A 13,187-nucleotide genomic window follows, 5' to 3' on the forward strand; every position below is an offset into this window, starting at 1 on the left:
TCAACATTATGAGATGCTAGATCATGATTATGCTAATAGTTTTATTTCAAAATGTTAATTATTTTAAAGAAAAAATGTTAAATTTTAATATGTAAACAAATTAATTTAAATTTCATGGAGATGTTCTTATTGGTTTTTTTACATTTATCAACTTATCAAAAAGTTAATTTTACCAAACACTTTCAATCATAACAGCTAGCTTAACAGTTCTTCAGTTTTCAACTCCTAGCTTATAGATTTTCAACTTTCAGCTCCTTTTCAGCTTTCAGCTCCTAGCTTATACCTTTTCAGCTAGGTTTGCCAAACAGAGTCCAAATAGAGTTTATAGCTTAAAATAAACTATAAGCTCCTAAATAAGTTCTGCCAAACAGACTCGTACCTATGGTCATCAAAATCGTTATACACGACTCAATTATGCTTGTGAGCAATTTTGTTATAATAATAATAATAATAATAATAACAACAACAACAACAACAACAACAACAACAACAACAACAACAACAACAACAACAACAACAACAACAACACCAACAACAACAACAACAATAATAATAATAATAATAATAATAATAATAATAATAATAATAATAATAATAATATTATTATTATTATTATTATTATTATTATTATTATTATTATTATTATTATTAAACCAAGTAAAAATTTTGTGATTATTAGTTATTTTAAGAGTTAATTTTATTTTTGGTCTAAGCTTTATAGACCACAATCAACTTTTAGTCTTCTTTTTTTTAATCAGAACGTCCACATTTGGTCTTAGTATTATTGTGCCATTATTATTTTTGGTCATCTATCAACAAAATAATTTTAACACCCTTAAATACAAAGACATTTCGATCTTTAATTACAATTTTTTTCAAAAAAATAAACATAAAAATATAGCATGATCAACTCACTTTGTATAAAAATGATTGAAATGTCTTTCTATTTAATGAAATTTTAACGATTTTGTTGACGGAAGACCAAAAATAGTCATGTCACAATAATACTACGACCAAACGTTGATGTTTTGATTAAAAAAAAAAAAGAGAAAATATCAATTTTGATCCTATGACTATAGGGGTCTTGTTACTTTCAGTCCCTGACTTTTAAAAGTGTTAATTTAGTACCTTAACTATGTAATTTTTGTCAATTTTGGTCACTCCGGCCAAATTTCACTGAAAAATTTTAATTGTTAAAATAGTGAGGGTATTTTGATCATTTCACGTCTCTTTTCTTCTTCCCAAGCGAGTCCATCCCTTCCTCTGCCGTTTCCGACGAATGAAATGAACTAAGATGATGGGGAAAGTGGCTTGATGATATTAAAGATAGGGTTTATAGGGAGAAAGAACGCCGGAAACGGGAGAGAAAGGGATGGACTCGCTGAAGAAGAAGAAAAAGAGACGTGAAACGATCAAAATATCCTTATTATTTTAATTATTAAAATTTTTCGGCGCAATTTGGCCGGAGTGACCAAAATTGCATAGTTAAGGTACTAAATTAACACTTTTGAAAGTCAAGGACTAAAATTAACAAGATCCCTATAGTCATATGACCAAAATTGAAATTTTCTCAAAAAAAAAAAAAAAAAAAAAAAGACTAAAAGTGAATTGACACTAATAAATTTAGAGTTAATATCCAAAATAGCCCTCGACTATAGTGGTTTTTCTCAATTTCGTCCTAAACGACTTTGGTGACCTAATATAGTCCCAGACTTTTGTGTTTCGCTCAATGTAGTCATCCGTTTGTTATTTCGTCAAATTGGTGTTAAATAAATGGACAATTCAGTAATCTCAATATTGACCTCTCTTTACTTTCAACCTGCGAAGTGCGAAATCCATCTTTCTTGTAAGAATTACACCCAGACGTGCGAATCAATAATTTTATATTCGCAAGTTTAGGAGTGATTATAGGAGTAATTCGTAAAAAAAAAAAAAAGAGAGAAGAATTTCGCACTTCACATGTTTATGAGTAAAGAGATGTCAGTATTGAATTTACTTAATTGTCTATTTATTTAACACCAAATGGATGGAATAATAAATGAGGGACTAAATTGAAAAAAAACACAAAAGTCTGGGACTAAATTGAGTAAAAACACAAAACTCTATGACTACATTAAGTTACCAAAGTCGTTTAGGACGAAATTGAGAAAAATCACTATAGTCGAGTACAATTTTGGATATTAACTCAATAAATTTAGTATCAAAAATGAAATTAATGTTATAAATATTATTGTTTTATGGCCATTATCTCCCACAAACCCATGATCTTCCCCATTTATGATATCATTATATTGTAACTGTTATCCTTGTGATGTATATATGTTTGATTCAATGCTTAATGAGAATGGGGGTTATTCTGGAATTGATTCATTCTTGATCTTTCTGCTCTTTCCATTTCATGGATACCACCAAACTATAACACGTTATCAGCCCTTGCTCTAACCAACTAAGGTTTCGGCCTAGACAGGTCAATGCTTTTTCCGGTGGGTTGTAGAGGCGTCTGTTTATCTCCATCGGCGATCCGTCGGCTAAAGGCTGGTGATGAGGGTTCGGGATGCTCCAGTGACGTCTCCAACACCCACCATCTTCACACCGATCAGTTCCCCGATCGCCTGTTAGTTTACCGATTAGTTTGCGATCTCTCAAATCGCGATCCAGGGTTCGGCTATTGAAGCTTCGTCCATGGCAGGTTGCTTTTCGCGGATGAAGATCGAGGACGATCCTTCCCTCCGCGCGCCTCAGGTTACCGACGATCAGTCCTCCTTCCTCTCTCCCTGCTTCCGATCGGTCACGCCCCAGAAAGCGTCGCGACCCATCGACCGATGCGGCTATTGGCCGGCGATCTACATTCGATGTAGGCTGTAGATCCGTGGCAAACTAGATATATACAGAGCGAGAAAATGGAGTTGGGGCGGCGTCTTGCAGTTTGCTGCGGCGGTCCGACGAGTCTTGGATTTCTTCAAAAAGGCAGCATTCTCTTCCAAACGCGCTTGGATTCAGGCCAGGGCGTTTTGGTCTCAAAATCGTCTCCCTCCAATAATATAAAGATGCCGGCTGCTTCCTCCTCGACGATGGCACCAGCGTCATCGAACTCAAGCTCTCTGCCGACTACCTACAAAATGATTCCTGGGAATTAGGTATGTTTGTAATGTTTGTTGGAGGATATATATTCTGTCAGAAAAGATGGGACCTCAGCTCGTTTAAGGCTTGCAGTCCAGTGGTCTGACTTCTGAGAATACTTCTAGAAGTGCATGCAGAGAAAGAAATTGTGGTAAATGAGAAAAGGAAAAATATTATATTAATGGTGATGATCTTCATTCTCTGGGCAAGGACACCTCAACCGACGTGCATCACGTTAGCACCAATCAAGGAGACAACAACCACCAATCTGCCACCCCCGTTGAGCATCCACACTAGCTACATATATAGCCTAGTAGCCCTCGATGTCCCTACGATCGGTGTGCAGGACAATTGCACCAAACTAGTTGCTACATACTGCACTGGGAATCTTCTGCTGTTTTTTCCCTACTGCGTGCTCCCGTCCAAACTGGTTGTTGTTGTCCAAAATTGTTGGAGAATCCAACCACTGTGTACTACTGACTAGGAGCAAGTGGTATTACAACTTATCAAATTGGAATCTATAAACCACTTGCCACTGGGAAGTCAGGCCAAGCCATGTGGATTTTACAAAGGTGTCACCCAAGCACGTTGAACGATTAAAGTATGCTCCTTATTTTCGGTGAAGGGTATTTTTCTCATATTCTTTTCTAATTTATAAATTTATAAATTTATAAATTAATGAGATATATTTTATCATGCTATATATGTGCATTACTCAAAATAATCTCATGCTGATTAGAATATGCACTATATTTTTTGACATTGATTCTTGGAATCGTTTGACCTTTTTTCGACATTTTTTTGTCATTAAACTGAGTTCTATCTAGATTGTGACAATTATTTGCTATAGGTCGTTAATGCTGAGGTTATAAGTGAGATTATAACATGAATTCTCAACATGACTTTAATTGTTAGGTTGCATATGTCGCTGCTAAACTGCCTAACTTCTAAACATATCTTTGTCCAGAAGACAAATTCATAGCATTAATTATAAGATAACAACACTAAGGCAAACTATATGACTCAGATGTAGACATTGACTTGATATTAATTCAAAAGTCTATGATTATTTGTTCAAAGGCCTATTTATGGTGCTAGTTTTTATTGGACACAAGTCCTGAATAGTGAGGACATCAAATTTTAGTGCTTAAACAAAATGATTGTGTTAATTTTTTTTTAATATAGTGTTGCCCAGAAGGTAAACCAAGAGCACTAATTTATCTATCACTCATTATCTTGCTGGTCATTTACAATAGTCACATTGTAATCCAGTAGTAGTAATACATGACAAAATTATACTAAGTGTTTTGAATGTCGTTAATTTTTATAAGAAACAAAAAACTGTTTTTTTTTTTTTGAATAAACTCTCTGTGTTTTAAATCTTCCAATGTATTTAGTCTTTATTGGGTTACTTTCTAATAAGGTCTGGAAGACCTCAAATGAGATTGATCTTTAAAGGTGCCTAATGGCTCATGAATGAAGTTTGCATTTTCTATTTCTAATGCTATGATACTCTCCGAAAGTCAAAATTGACTCACATCATGTTGGTTTTCCTGAAGCAAACAAGTTGTGATTTTTTTTACACATAGTATCACTGCCTGAAAATTCTGACCGGCGCAGTTTGAAAATTAAATTCGTGAAAAATACTTCTTGAACTCCTTTTGGCATGGAATTTTTTCTGGAGAACCTGGACTCGTGGTATTTGATGTCTGTAAAAAGATTTTGTTAAAAACATGCTTTTGGTGATTCCATAAAAATTAAAGTTTTGGCACTGTGCTGTCAATTATTTTTCTTCCTGGTGCAATGTTGGGAAAATTTTTTAGAAAAAATACTTCTAGACCTTGGATTGGCATGAAAATTTTCGTGTACGTTCTAGACTTGCTGAACTACATATCTGCAAAATTTTGTGTCAAAATGTGTTACCGTTTTTTCCCAGAAAATTCAGCTATCCAGGTCAAAATTCTGAAAGTTTCTGCCATTTTCAGCTTGTATATCTTGTTGTTTTGTGATATTTTCATACTTGTATGAAACTATGAGATAAAATGAAAGCTTGCTTGGAAAAGTACTATTTTTGAATCCCCAAAATAGGAATGAATGGGCCCGACAGCAAACATGTGCTCATTATTCTTCGGCGAACGGTACTTCTCTCATTTTTTTAATTTATGAATTAATAAGAATATATCTTGTCATGTCATGCTTTGTGTGTACCCCTTTATTTAATGGATGTGTATGAATGACTGAATTGAAATTTTGGTGTCCAAGACATAAGGACAATTATATCACATCTTGCATATGCTTCCCTTTAATTGACAACATTTAGCATATAATCTCTTGATTATGTTCACATAAGAGATTTTGTTATTTCTCTTGTTGGCAATTTATGATTTGCTATAGGCCATAGCTATTGAAATTCATCACACAACTTATAAGTGAGGCAATAGCATGAATTCTCAATATGGTTAGGTGGCGCCTGTCGTTGCTAAACCTTAGCTTGCATGTGATAACAATTAAAGGCTATGACATGTTTACAGTGCTAGTTTCTGCTATAGAAACTCTTTGACATGAGATTTGGGCATATGATATTTAAGTTTATAGCCCTCATTTTTCTATATTTATAATTCTATGAGTCACCCTTTAGGATGAACCTTGACGATAAATTCTTGACCAAAAATGGTCCACCTATCCCATCAATCCCTGAAGGATTGGTATGACGTTACTATGAGTCAAGTTCTTTTTAACCAAGTCTAACTCAATGCATATCACAAATCAATCCCTCAAGGATTGCTATACCCCCTTTTTCACCTAGTACGTGGTTTTAGAAGTAACATTTCCCTATCTGCGTTATTTTATTTGCACAGTCTATTTTATATCACCACCACAACGTACCTCTAAAAGGGCTACCAAAGAAACCTCTGTCTATTGATTAAATACCGAAAGCCCATGATAGGGGATCAATTCATATAATTGGGTACGTTGACTGCATTCCTAATGAAGATTGTTTCTCGGCATTAGGGGGAGATAATATACTACTCCGTAGCTTTTTGGAATGCCAAGAAATTTCATAAGAATAAAAACATCTTCATTATTTAAATCCATGTACTAGTTAGATTGAACTGGAAGTTCAAAAGATAATCTATTTGCGATTTTTGCAAATAATCTGCCAAATACATCTATTGATCATAATGATCATAAAAGAAGTGACTAGGTCCTATATCATTGGACCAAACATATCTATCGATACTCCTTAGGGCTAGCTAGCTGATCAACCCAATATTCTGTGGCGTCATAAACCAAATTACAATATATGTTTTATGCTTATGAATTTCTGTTAATTTTTATTCCACAATTTGCTCCTTTAGCTTTTACATGTTCCTAGATTTTCACTGTTGTGTCATGTGTGCTATGCTTATTAGGTAGAACATGATCCACAGAGTTGTGTGAACAATGTATAGGGTACATTATTTTTATTTGTATATGGTACTCTGAGATATAACATGCACTCAAGATTCAAGAAGTTAAACAATGTGTTCAGAGTAACATTATTTAGTATCCACACAACCTCAATCTACTTTTCTCATAATTAACTGAGCGCCATACTGAGGTACGACACTAGAAGTGTATGAGATCTATCAGTGAAAGAGATATGGATCATAATACTAGATCTAGTAAAGAAATATTGTCACTCTTGAAATAGTTTGAATAATTATGTCCTGCAGACGTTCGTCCAGATGACGAAAAACCCTGGTAAGACTTATAGGTGCACCAAACAAACGTAATACTAGGGATGCGGAACGACCAGATCAAAATATCTTTGGGAAATATTTAGAATCTGATTGTTTTAGAAATTGCCATTACTTTTACAAATATGGGAGTTTTACAAAAAGGTTATAGTTGTTGACAACACAATTGCCATTACAAATTGCTCGTTATATGATAATCTGGATCCAGAGTTAGGCACCAGAAGTGCCATGACTATTTAATATATAAAGGAGCAATTAAGGCATAGCTCGACTCGTTAAAATGAATAAATTCTCTTTATAACAATACACCATTAAGCGTTAACCCTGAAGGTTACAAATTGGTGTGTGCATGAAAGAGAAGTAAGAATAACAAGGTGATAAGATATGAAGTGAGTTTGTAGCCTATGGGTTCACGCAGAGACCCTTAATTGATTTTAATCAAATATACTCTCCCACGATAAATGACATTAAGTTCCGCTACATAATACAATTGGCAGAATAATAAATTTAGATATGCAGTTAAATTTATTTTGAGAAATCCTGGATGGATTCATAATTCTCGAAATGAGGATTTATTTAAGTATTATGATGTTCATTATTTACTCTTTAAAGGGTTGCGAATGGAGTTAATATCATCATTGAAGGAATAATATTTACCATTAACGGTCGGTCGGTTACATAACCGACCGAAAAACCGACTAGAATTTTTAAATTTCGTAACCGACCGAAGTATATGGTCTAGCCGACCGAAAAACCGACTGTCGATTTCGGTCGGTTACCGAATAACCGACAGATTAACAATGACCAAAAATTCGAAAGATTAACAATGACCAAAAATGGTGAAAGATGAATATACAGATACAAATACATCTTCAAATACAAATACAAATACAAAAACTTAATGAAAGATTACTTATCCCCATGATTTGTCGGTCCATTCATAGTTGAAGATGAAGATACAGATATAAATAGAAATACATGGAGATGGTGAAGGACTGAAGGCGGTGAGAGATCGGAGTATAGCGGAGGGCGCCAAGGCAGAGAGCGTGAGGGGCAGAGGGCAGTCTGGGCGAAGGGCGAGAGGCGCAGCGGAGGAAGGTGGTGAGAGACCGGAGAATCGGAGACGATGGAGAACCGTTGTGCGTCGTTTGTGGTCTGTCCGTCTGTGGCTGTGGAATGGAGAAGCAAAGGCAGAATCGCAGATCGTGTATTGACTGTATTCAGTGTTTAGAGAATTAAGGGTTTATGTTTTCTATTAATTGGGCTAATAGATTATTATATTAGATATTTGGGTGGACATGGGCCATGGGCCATTTAGCTATTAGACATGGGCAGATTGAATTATTGAAACACTAATTATACATTATATATATAATTCGGTTATCGGTCACCGACACACCAAAACTATAAAATAACCGAAACACCGAAAAACCGAAATTTTTTTTATAGAAATAATCGAAACCGACCGATAACCAATTTTTTCGGTCGGTTCGGTTATCGGTTATCGGTTATTGGACGGTTAACCGATATTTTGCTCACCCCTAGGGTTGATAATGAACTTATTTATTATTTATTATCTCAGTCAAGATTGATGTTGTAAACATCAATGAAATATATAAAGAGCTTGAAAATGTCAGTTCATGTTTAAAGACTGAGACTTTTGAAATAAAAAGCTTGTGACAGCTATAAGTATTATCTCGACTTGAAGATCGAGTTTTTCTTTGAAGATTTTTTTTATACACCAGTCAGCCTACATCTAAAACTGTTTTTTTCCACATGTCTATATGCATAAGTGTCATGTTTTTATCAAACTAAAGGTTGCCTAATAATCTCTTGAAGCAGATAAGGAACCTTTTGAACTCGAAGTCCCTTACTTCATTATCGTTGGAGCACCATTTTAGAACAAGAAGTTCTATAATCGCAACAGGCATGATATTTGCGATGAAATTGCTAGCAAAATCTAGTGCTCCCCCTACAAATGAAGTACTTGAATAATGATTAACATATCCTCCGGTATCTTTGAGATACAAAGACATGACATATATGTAAGAAACCACGATACGATTTTAATAGGCTACTTGGGTACTGGCTGTTTTGTTTGATCCCTGCAATGCCAAGTCTAAACTGGTTATACAATTAATTTCCCTAAATGTTTAAAATGAGGAAAATAACACTTGTGTTGCACAAATGTTATATAAGCTCTAGAAGAGCTACAAGATTATTGTACACTACTCTAGTGACAATCCAGAAGATTTGTCCAATCAATCTCTTCAAATTTTGAAATACATGTAGAACTTGAAGATTGTTATCTTCAGGGGGAGAGGGGAAGTACATTTACTCGAATCAATCCGGATGATTGAACGTAAAATCCTGAAGATTAAGTCATAAAAGAACACTATTTGAAACACATAAATACATAAATATCATGTACTATTTTCCTCACTAGTTTTCTCCCATTGAGTTTTCTAGTGTGGTTTTTAACGAGGCATGAGTATGATATAGTAATGACAATGGGGAAAAGTTGCAAAATAATTGCTTAAATGGACAAACCCCAAAATCTAGAAGATTATGCAGTTTGCACCCTGAAGGCTTATGGTTGTACTCTTTTTCCCTTAACTAACTTTCTCCCACAGGGTTTTCTTAAGTTAAGGTTTTTAATGAGGCGATCAATACAATATATGTTTTTACATATATCATGTACTCTTTTCTTCAATAAGGTTTTTTCCCACGTGGTTTTCCTAGTGAAGTTTTTAATGAGGCATGGATATATTTTATATTATACTATTTTCTTGTCTAGGTTTTTCCCACAGGGTTTTCCTATCAAGTTTGTATGAAAGCAAGATTGTAGACGAATAATGTCCAAGGGGGAGTATTATAAATATTATTGTTTTATGGCCATTATCTCCCACAAACCCATGATTTTCTTCATTTATGATATCATTATATTGTAACTGTTATCCTTGTGATGTATATATGTTTGATTCAATGCTTAATGAGAATGGGGGTTATTCTGGAGTTGATTCATTCTTGATCTTTCTGCTCTTTCTGTTTCATGGATACCACCAAACTATAACAATTAACTATTTTTTTAATTAATGCAATTAGTGGTTAGTCACTTTATATTAGTAGGATGATGCATGGGTTTTATTGTTTGTTATTTTAAGAAAGTTAAATAGAAATATTCCAATAAATAGAATGTCAATTTGTATTGTAGTTTATCAATTAGAGTTCATTCAATCAATGAGTGTCTCAATTAATTGTTCATAGATTTTTGTATTCCTCTCTACTTCCTTGACGTGTGTGTGTGTCTATATATATATATATATATATATATATATATATATATATATATATATATATATATATTGAAAACCAGATATATTATATTTAATTTATCTAAAATTGAAAAAATAAAATAAAATCTATGAATCAAAAATCTATGGCCATACAAAGAAATGAAAGAAAGCTTAATGCAGAATATATATATATATATATATATATATATATATATATATATATATATATATATATCTTGAGTATGAACACAAAGAGATCTCTATCCCATCTGATAACCATTCACTCTTCTCCCAAAGATAACCATTCACTCAATCGGCCATCTGCTATCTCTTTTTGTATCCCTTCTTTAGTCTTTCCATAGAGAAAGCATCTATCTATTTAAGACTCTTGCAAGGATAAACGAACGTTCCAACACCACACAGAAACTTTAATTTTGAGCACAGAGATAGATGGAAACCTTAGCTCTATTCACGTTCTCAGTGCTGCTCCTTTCAGCAGTACTGTGGGTTTATGCAAAAAAGTCTATAAGCACGAAAGCCCCGCCATTGCCACCGGGGCCGCTCGGCTTACCCGTGGTGGGATACTTGCCTTTTCTCCGCCCCAATTTACACCACCACTTCACAGAACTCGCCCAAAAGTACGGCCCCATCTTCAAGCTCCAACTTGGGAGGCGTCTTGTTGTGGTAGTCAACTCACCCTCCATTGCCAAAGAGGTGGTTCGCGATCACGACGCTGTTTTCGCTAACCGCGACCCGCCCATAGCAGCGATAGTCGGCACGTATGGCGGCCGCGATATTCTCTGGTCCCCAAACGGCACCTACTGGCGCGACATCCGCAAGGTGTTTGTACGGGAGATGCTGAGCAGCGCCAACCTCCGAGCGTGCTACGAGCACCGGAGAGAAGAGGTTAGAAAGGCCATTAAAAGTGTGAAATCGAAGATAGGTGAACCTGTCAACATTGGGGAATTGGCTTCTTCGACTGTAATAAATGTTGTGACGAGAATGATTTGGGGAAGTACGTTGGGATCTGATGAAGCAAAGAATGAAGAAATTGGAGGAGAGTTTAGGGAGTTAATGGGGGAGTTTGTGGGTATGCTGGGCGAGCCTAATATCTCTGATTTCTTCCCCTGGCTTGCTAGATTCGATTTGCAGGGGATACGGGCAAAGATGGAGGTTATGAGGAATTCTGTGGACAATATTTTGGAACCCATCATTAAGGAAGGTGTAAGGACAGTTTCTGAGAAATCTGGGAGTGTGGCTAAGGGTGACGAAAAGAAGGATTTTCTGCAGATCCTTTTAGAGCTGAAGGAGCGTGATGACGCTGGGAGATCATTGGATTTCCAAGCAATCAAGGCATTGTTACTGGTATGTTTGAATATACTAAAAGTGCTTCAAGTAAATCAAACAAATTACTTCAAGTAAATAAAATTTAAAAGTCATTTTACTTTAGAATTAAAAGTCATTATTACAGCTAGCTGCTTATTACTTTGATACTTCTTTTTTTAACTTGTATAGTTTACTATGTATATGGGATATTGTGATAGGGGGGACGGACACCACAGTCACAATGGTGGAGTGGGTTATGACAATATTACTTGATAATCCAGAGATAATGAAAAAGGTCCAGAAGGAATTAGAGGAGATTGTAGGAATAAACAATATTGTTGAAGAGGTCCATCTACCAAAGCTCAGCTATTTGGATGCAGTTGTGAAGGAGACATTCCGTTTATTCCCAGCATTACCATTTCTAGTCCCCAGGTGCCCAACTCATACTACACAAGTTGGCGGATACACAATTCCTAAGGGCACTAGAGTCTTTCTGAATATGTATGCAATACATAGAGACCCTCAACTTTGGGACAATCCTATGGAGTTTAGGCCTGAAAGGTTCCTTAACCAAACTTCTGGTGTAGATTATACAGGCAATGATCATAGGTTTTTGCCATTTGGATCTGGAAGGAGAATTTGTGCCGGCATTTCCTTGGCAGAGAAAATGCTTATTTATATTTTGAGTTCACTGTTGCACTCCTTTGACTGGCATCTTCCTAAAGGTGAAAATCTTGACCTATCTGATAAATTTGGAATAGTCACTAAGAAAAATGTTCCCTTGATTGTTGTGCCAGCAATAAGGTTATCTAAATCCGAGCTTTATCAATAATCTTATAGAAATATGCCTTTATGAAAATAGCATAATGGGGTGCCAAGTGCCATCATCTATGTATGTATGTGATGGATAACCCTAGTAGGGTACCCAGTCAGGTGTGACCCTAGGCGGTCAGGAGATTGCGACCTGATTACTTAAAGGATTGGGAAGGCCTCGGTAGCCTAGCTCCGGCCCGCCACTTGTTTAGCTCGCCAGTCGGCCCGGTTGAGCAACCAGACTAGGTATTCGGAGGGGTCCCGACTAGGTGCCGCGCTCAAGGACAGTGGAAGAAAATTTGGCGGAGATTCTTTCCAACTTTGGCGTGGGAATTTCCTTTTTTAATATTAGGAAACTTATCTAGTTGATGGGAAACTTTCGTAAATTCAATTTCGTTAATTTCTTTTTCCTTTCCTTTTTCAAGGCCTATAATCTTGTATAAATACCCCACGGGGTCACAATGTAATGGCAAATTATATCATGCACCACGGTGCATGATCAATCATGCACCGCATGTCTTTTTTTTTTTTTAAATGAAAATAAACAGTGTTTGTTTTTCGCTGTTTTGCACCCTTTTGCAAAAAGTAACCCTGTTCTTCAGTGTCATTTTGTACACACTGCAGTTTCAGTTCAACACAATTACAATTTCATTTCGATATAACTATAGTTTCATTCGATATTTATAGACTCAAATATGTGAAAATGTTATTTAATTTTATTTTATATACACTATAGTTTCATTAAAACACAACTACATGATCATTTTGATATAATTACAGCTTCATTGTACAATATACACTCAAATATGTGAAATGTTATTCAGTTTCATTTTATATACACTGCAGTTTCATTTCACTATAACTACAGTATCATTTTGATATAACTGCAGTG

The 13,187-nt window shown here is 35.4% G+C and overlaps 2 protein-coding genes across 2 annotated transcripts in view; both read left to right on the forward strand.

The window, feature by feature from the left end:
• Positions 1-13,187, forward strand: part of LOC109157113 (angelicin synthase-like) — a 68,301-nt gene that overhangs the window by 34,274 nt on the left and 20,840 nt on the right. The window lies entirely within an intron of this gene.
• Positions 10,497-12,726, forward strand: LOC109157115 (angelicin synthase-like). Its single transcript, XM_019304999.1, has 2 exons — positions 10,497-11,521; positions 11,688-12,726. Exons 1-2 carry the CDS (start codon positions 10,607-10,609, stop codon positions 12,312-12,314), a joined length of 1,542 nt encoding a protein of 513 aa, XP_019160544.1. The 5' UTR covers positions 10,497-10,606; the 3' UTR covers positions 12,315-12,726.

The sequence above is a fragment of the Ipomoea nil genome, unplaced genomic scaffold (genome assembly GCF_001879475.1).
Source record: "Ipomoea nil cultivar Tokyo-kokei standard unplaced genomic scaffold, Asagao_1.1 scaffold2761, whole genome shotgun sequence".
Lineage (NCBI taxonomy): Eukaryota > Viridiplantae > Streptophyta > Magnoliopsida > Solanales > Convolvulaceae > Ipomoea > Ipomoea nil.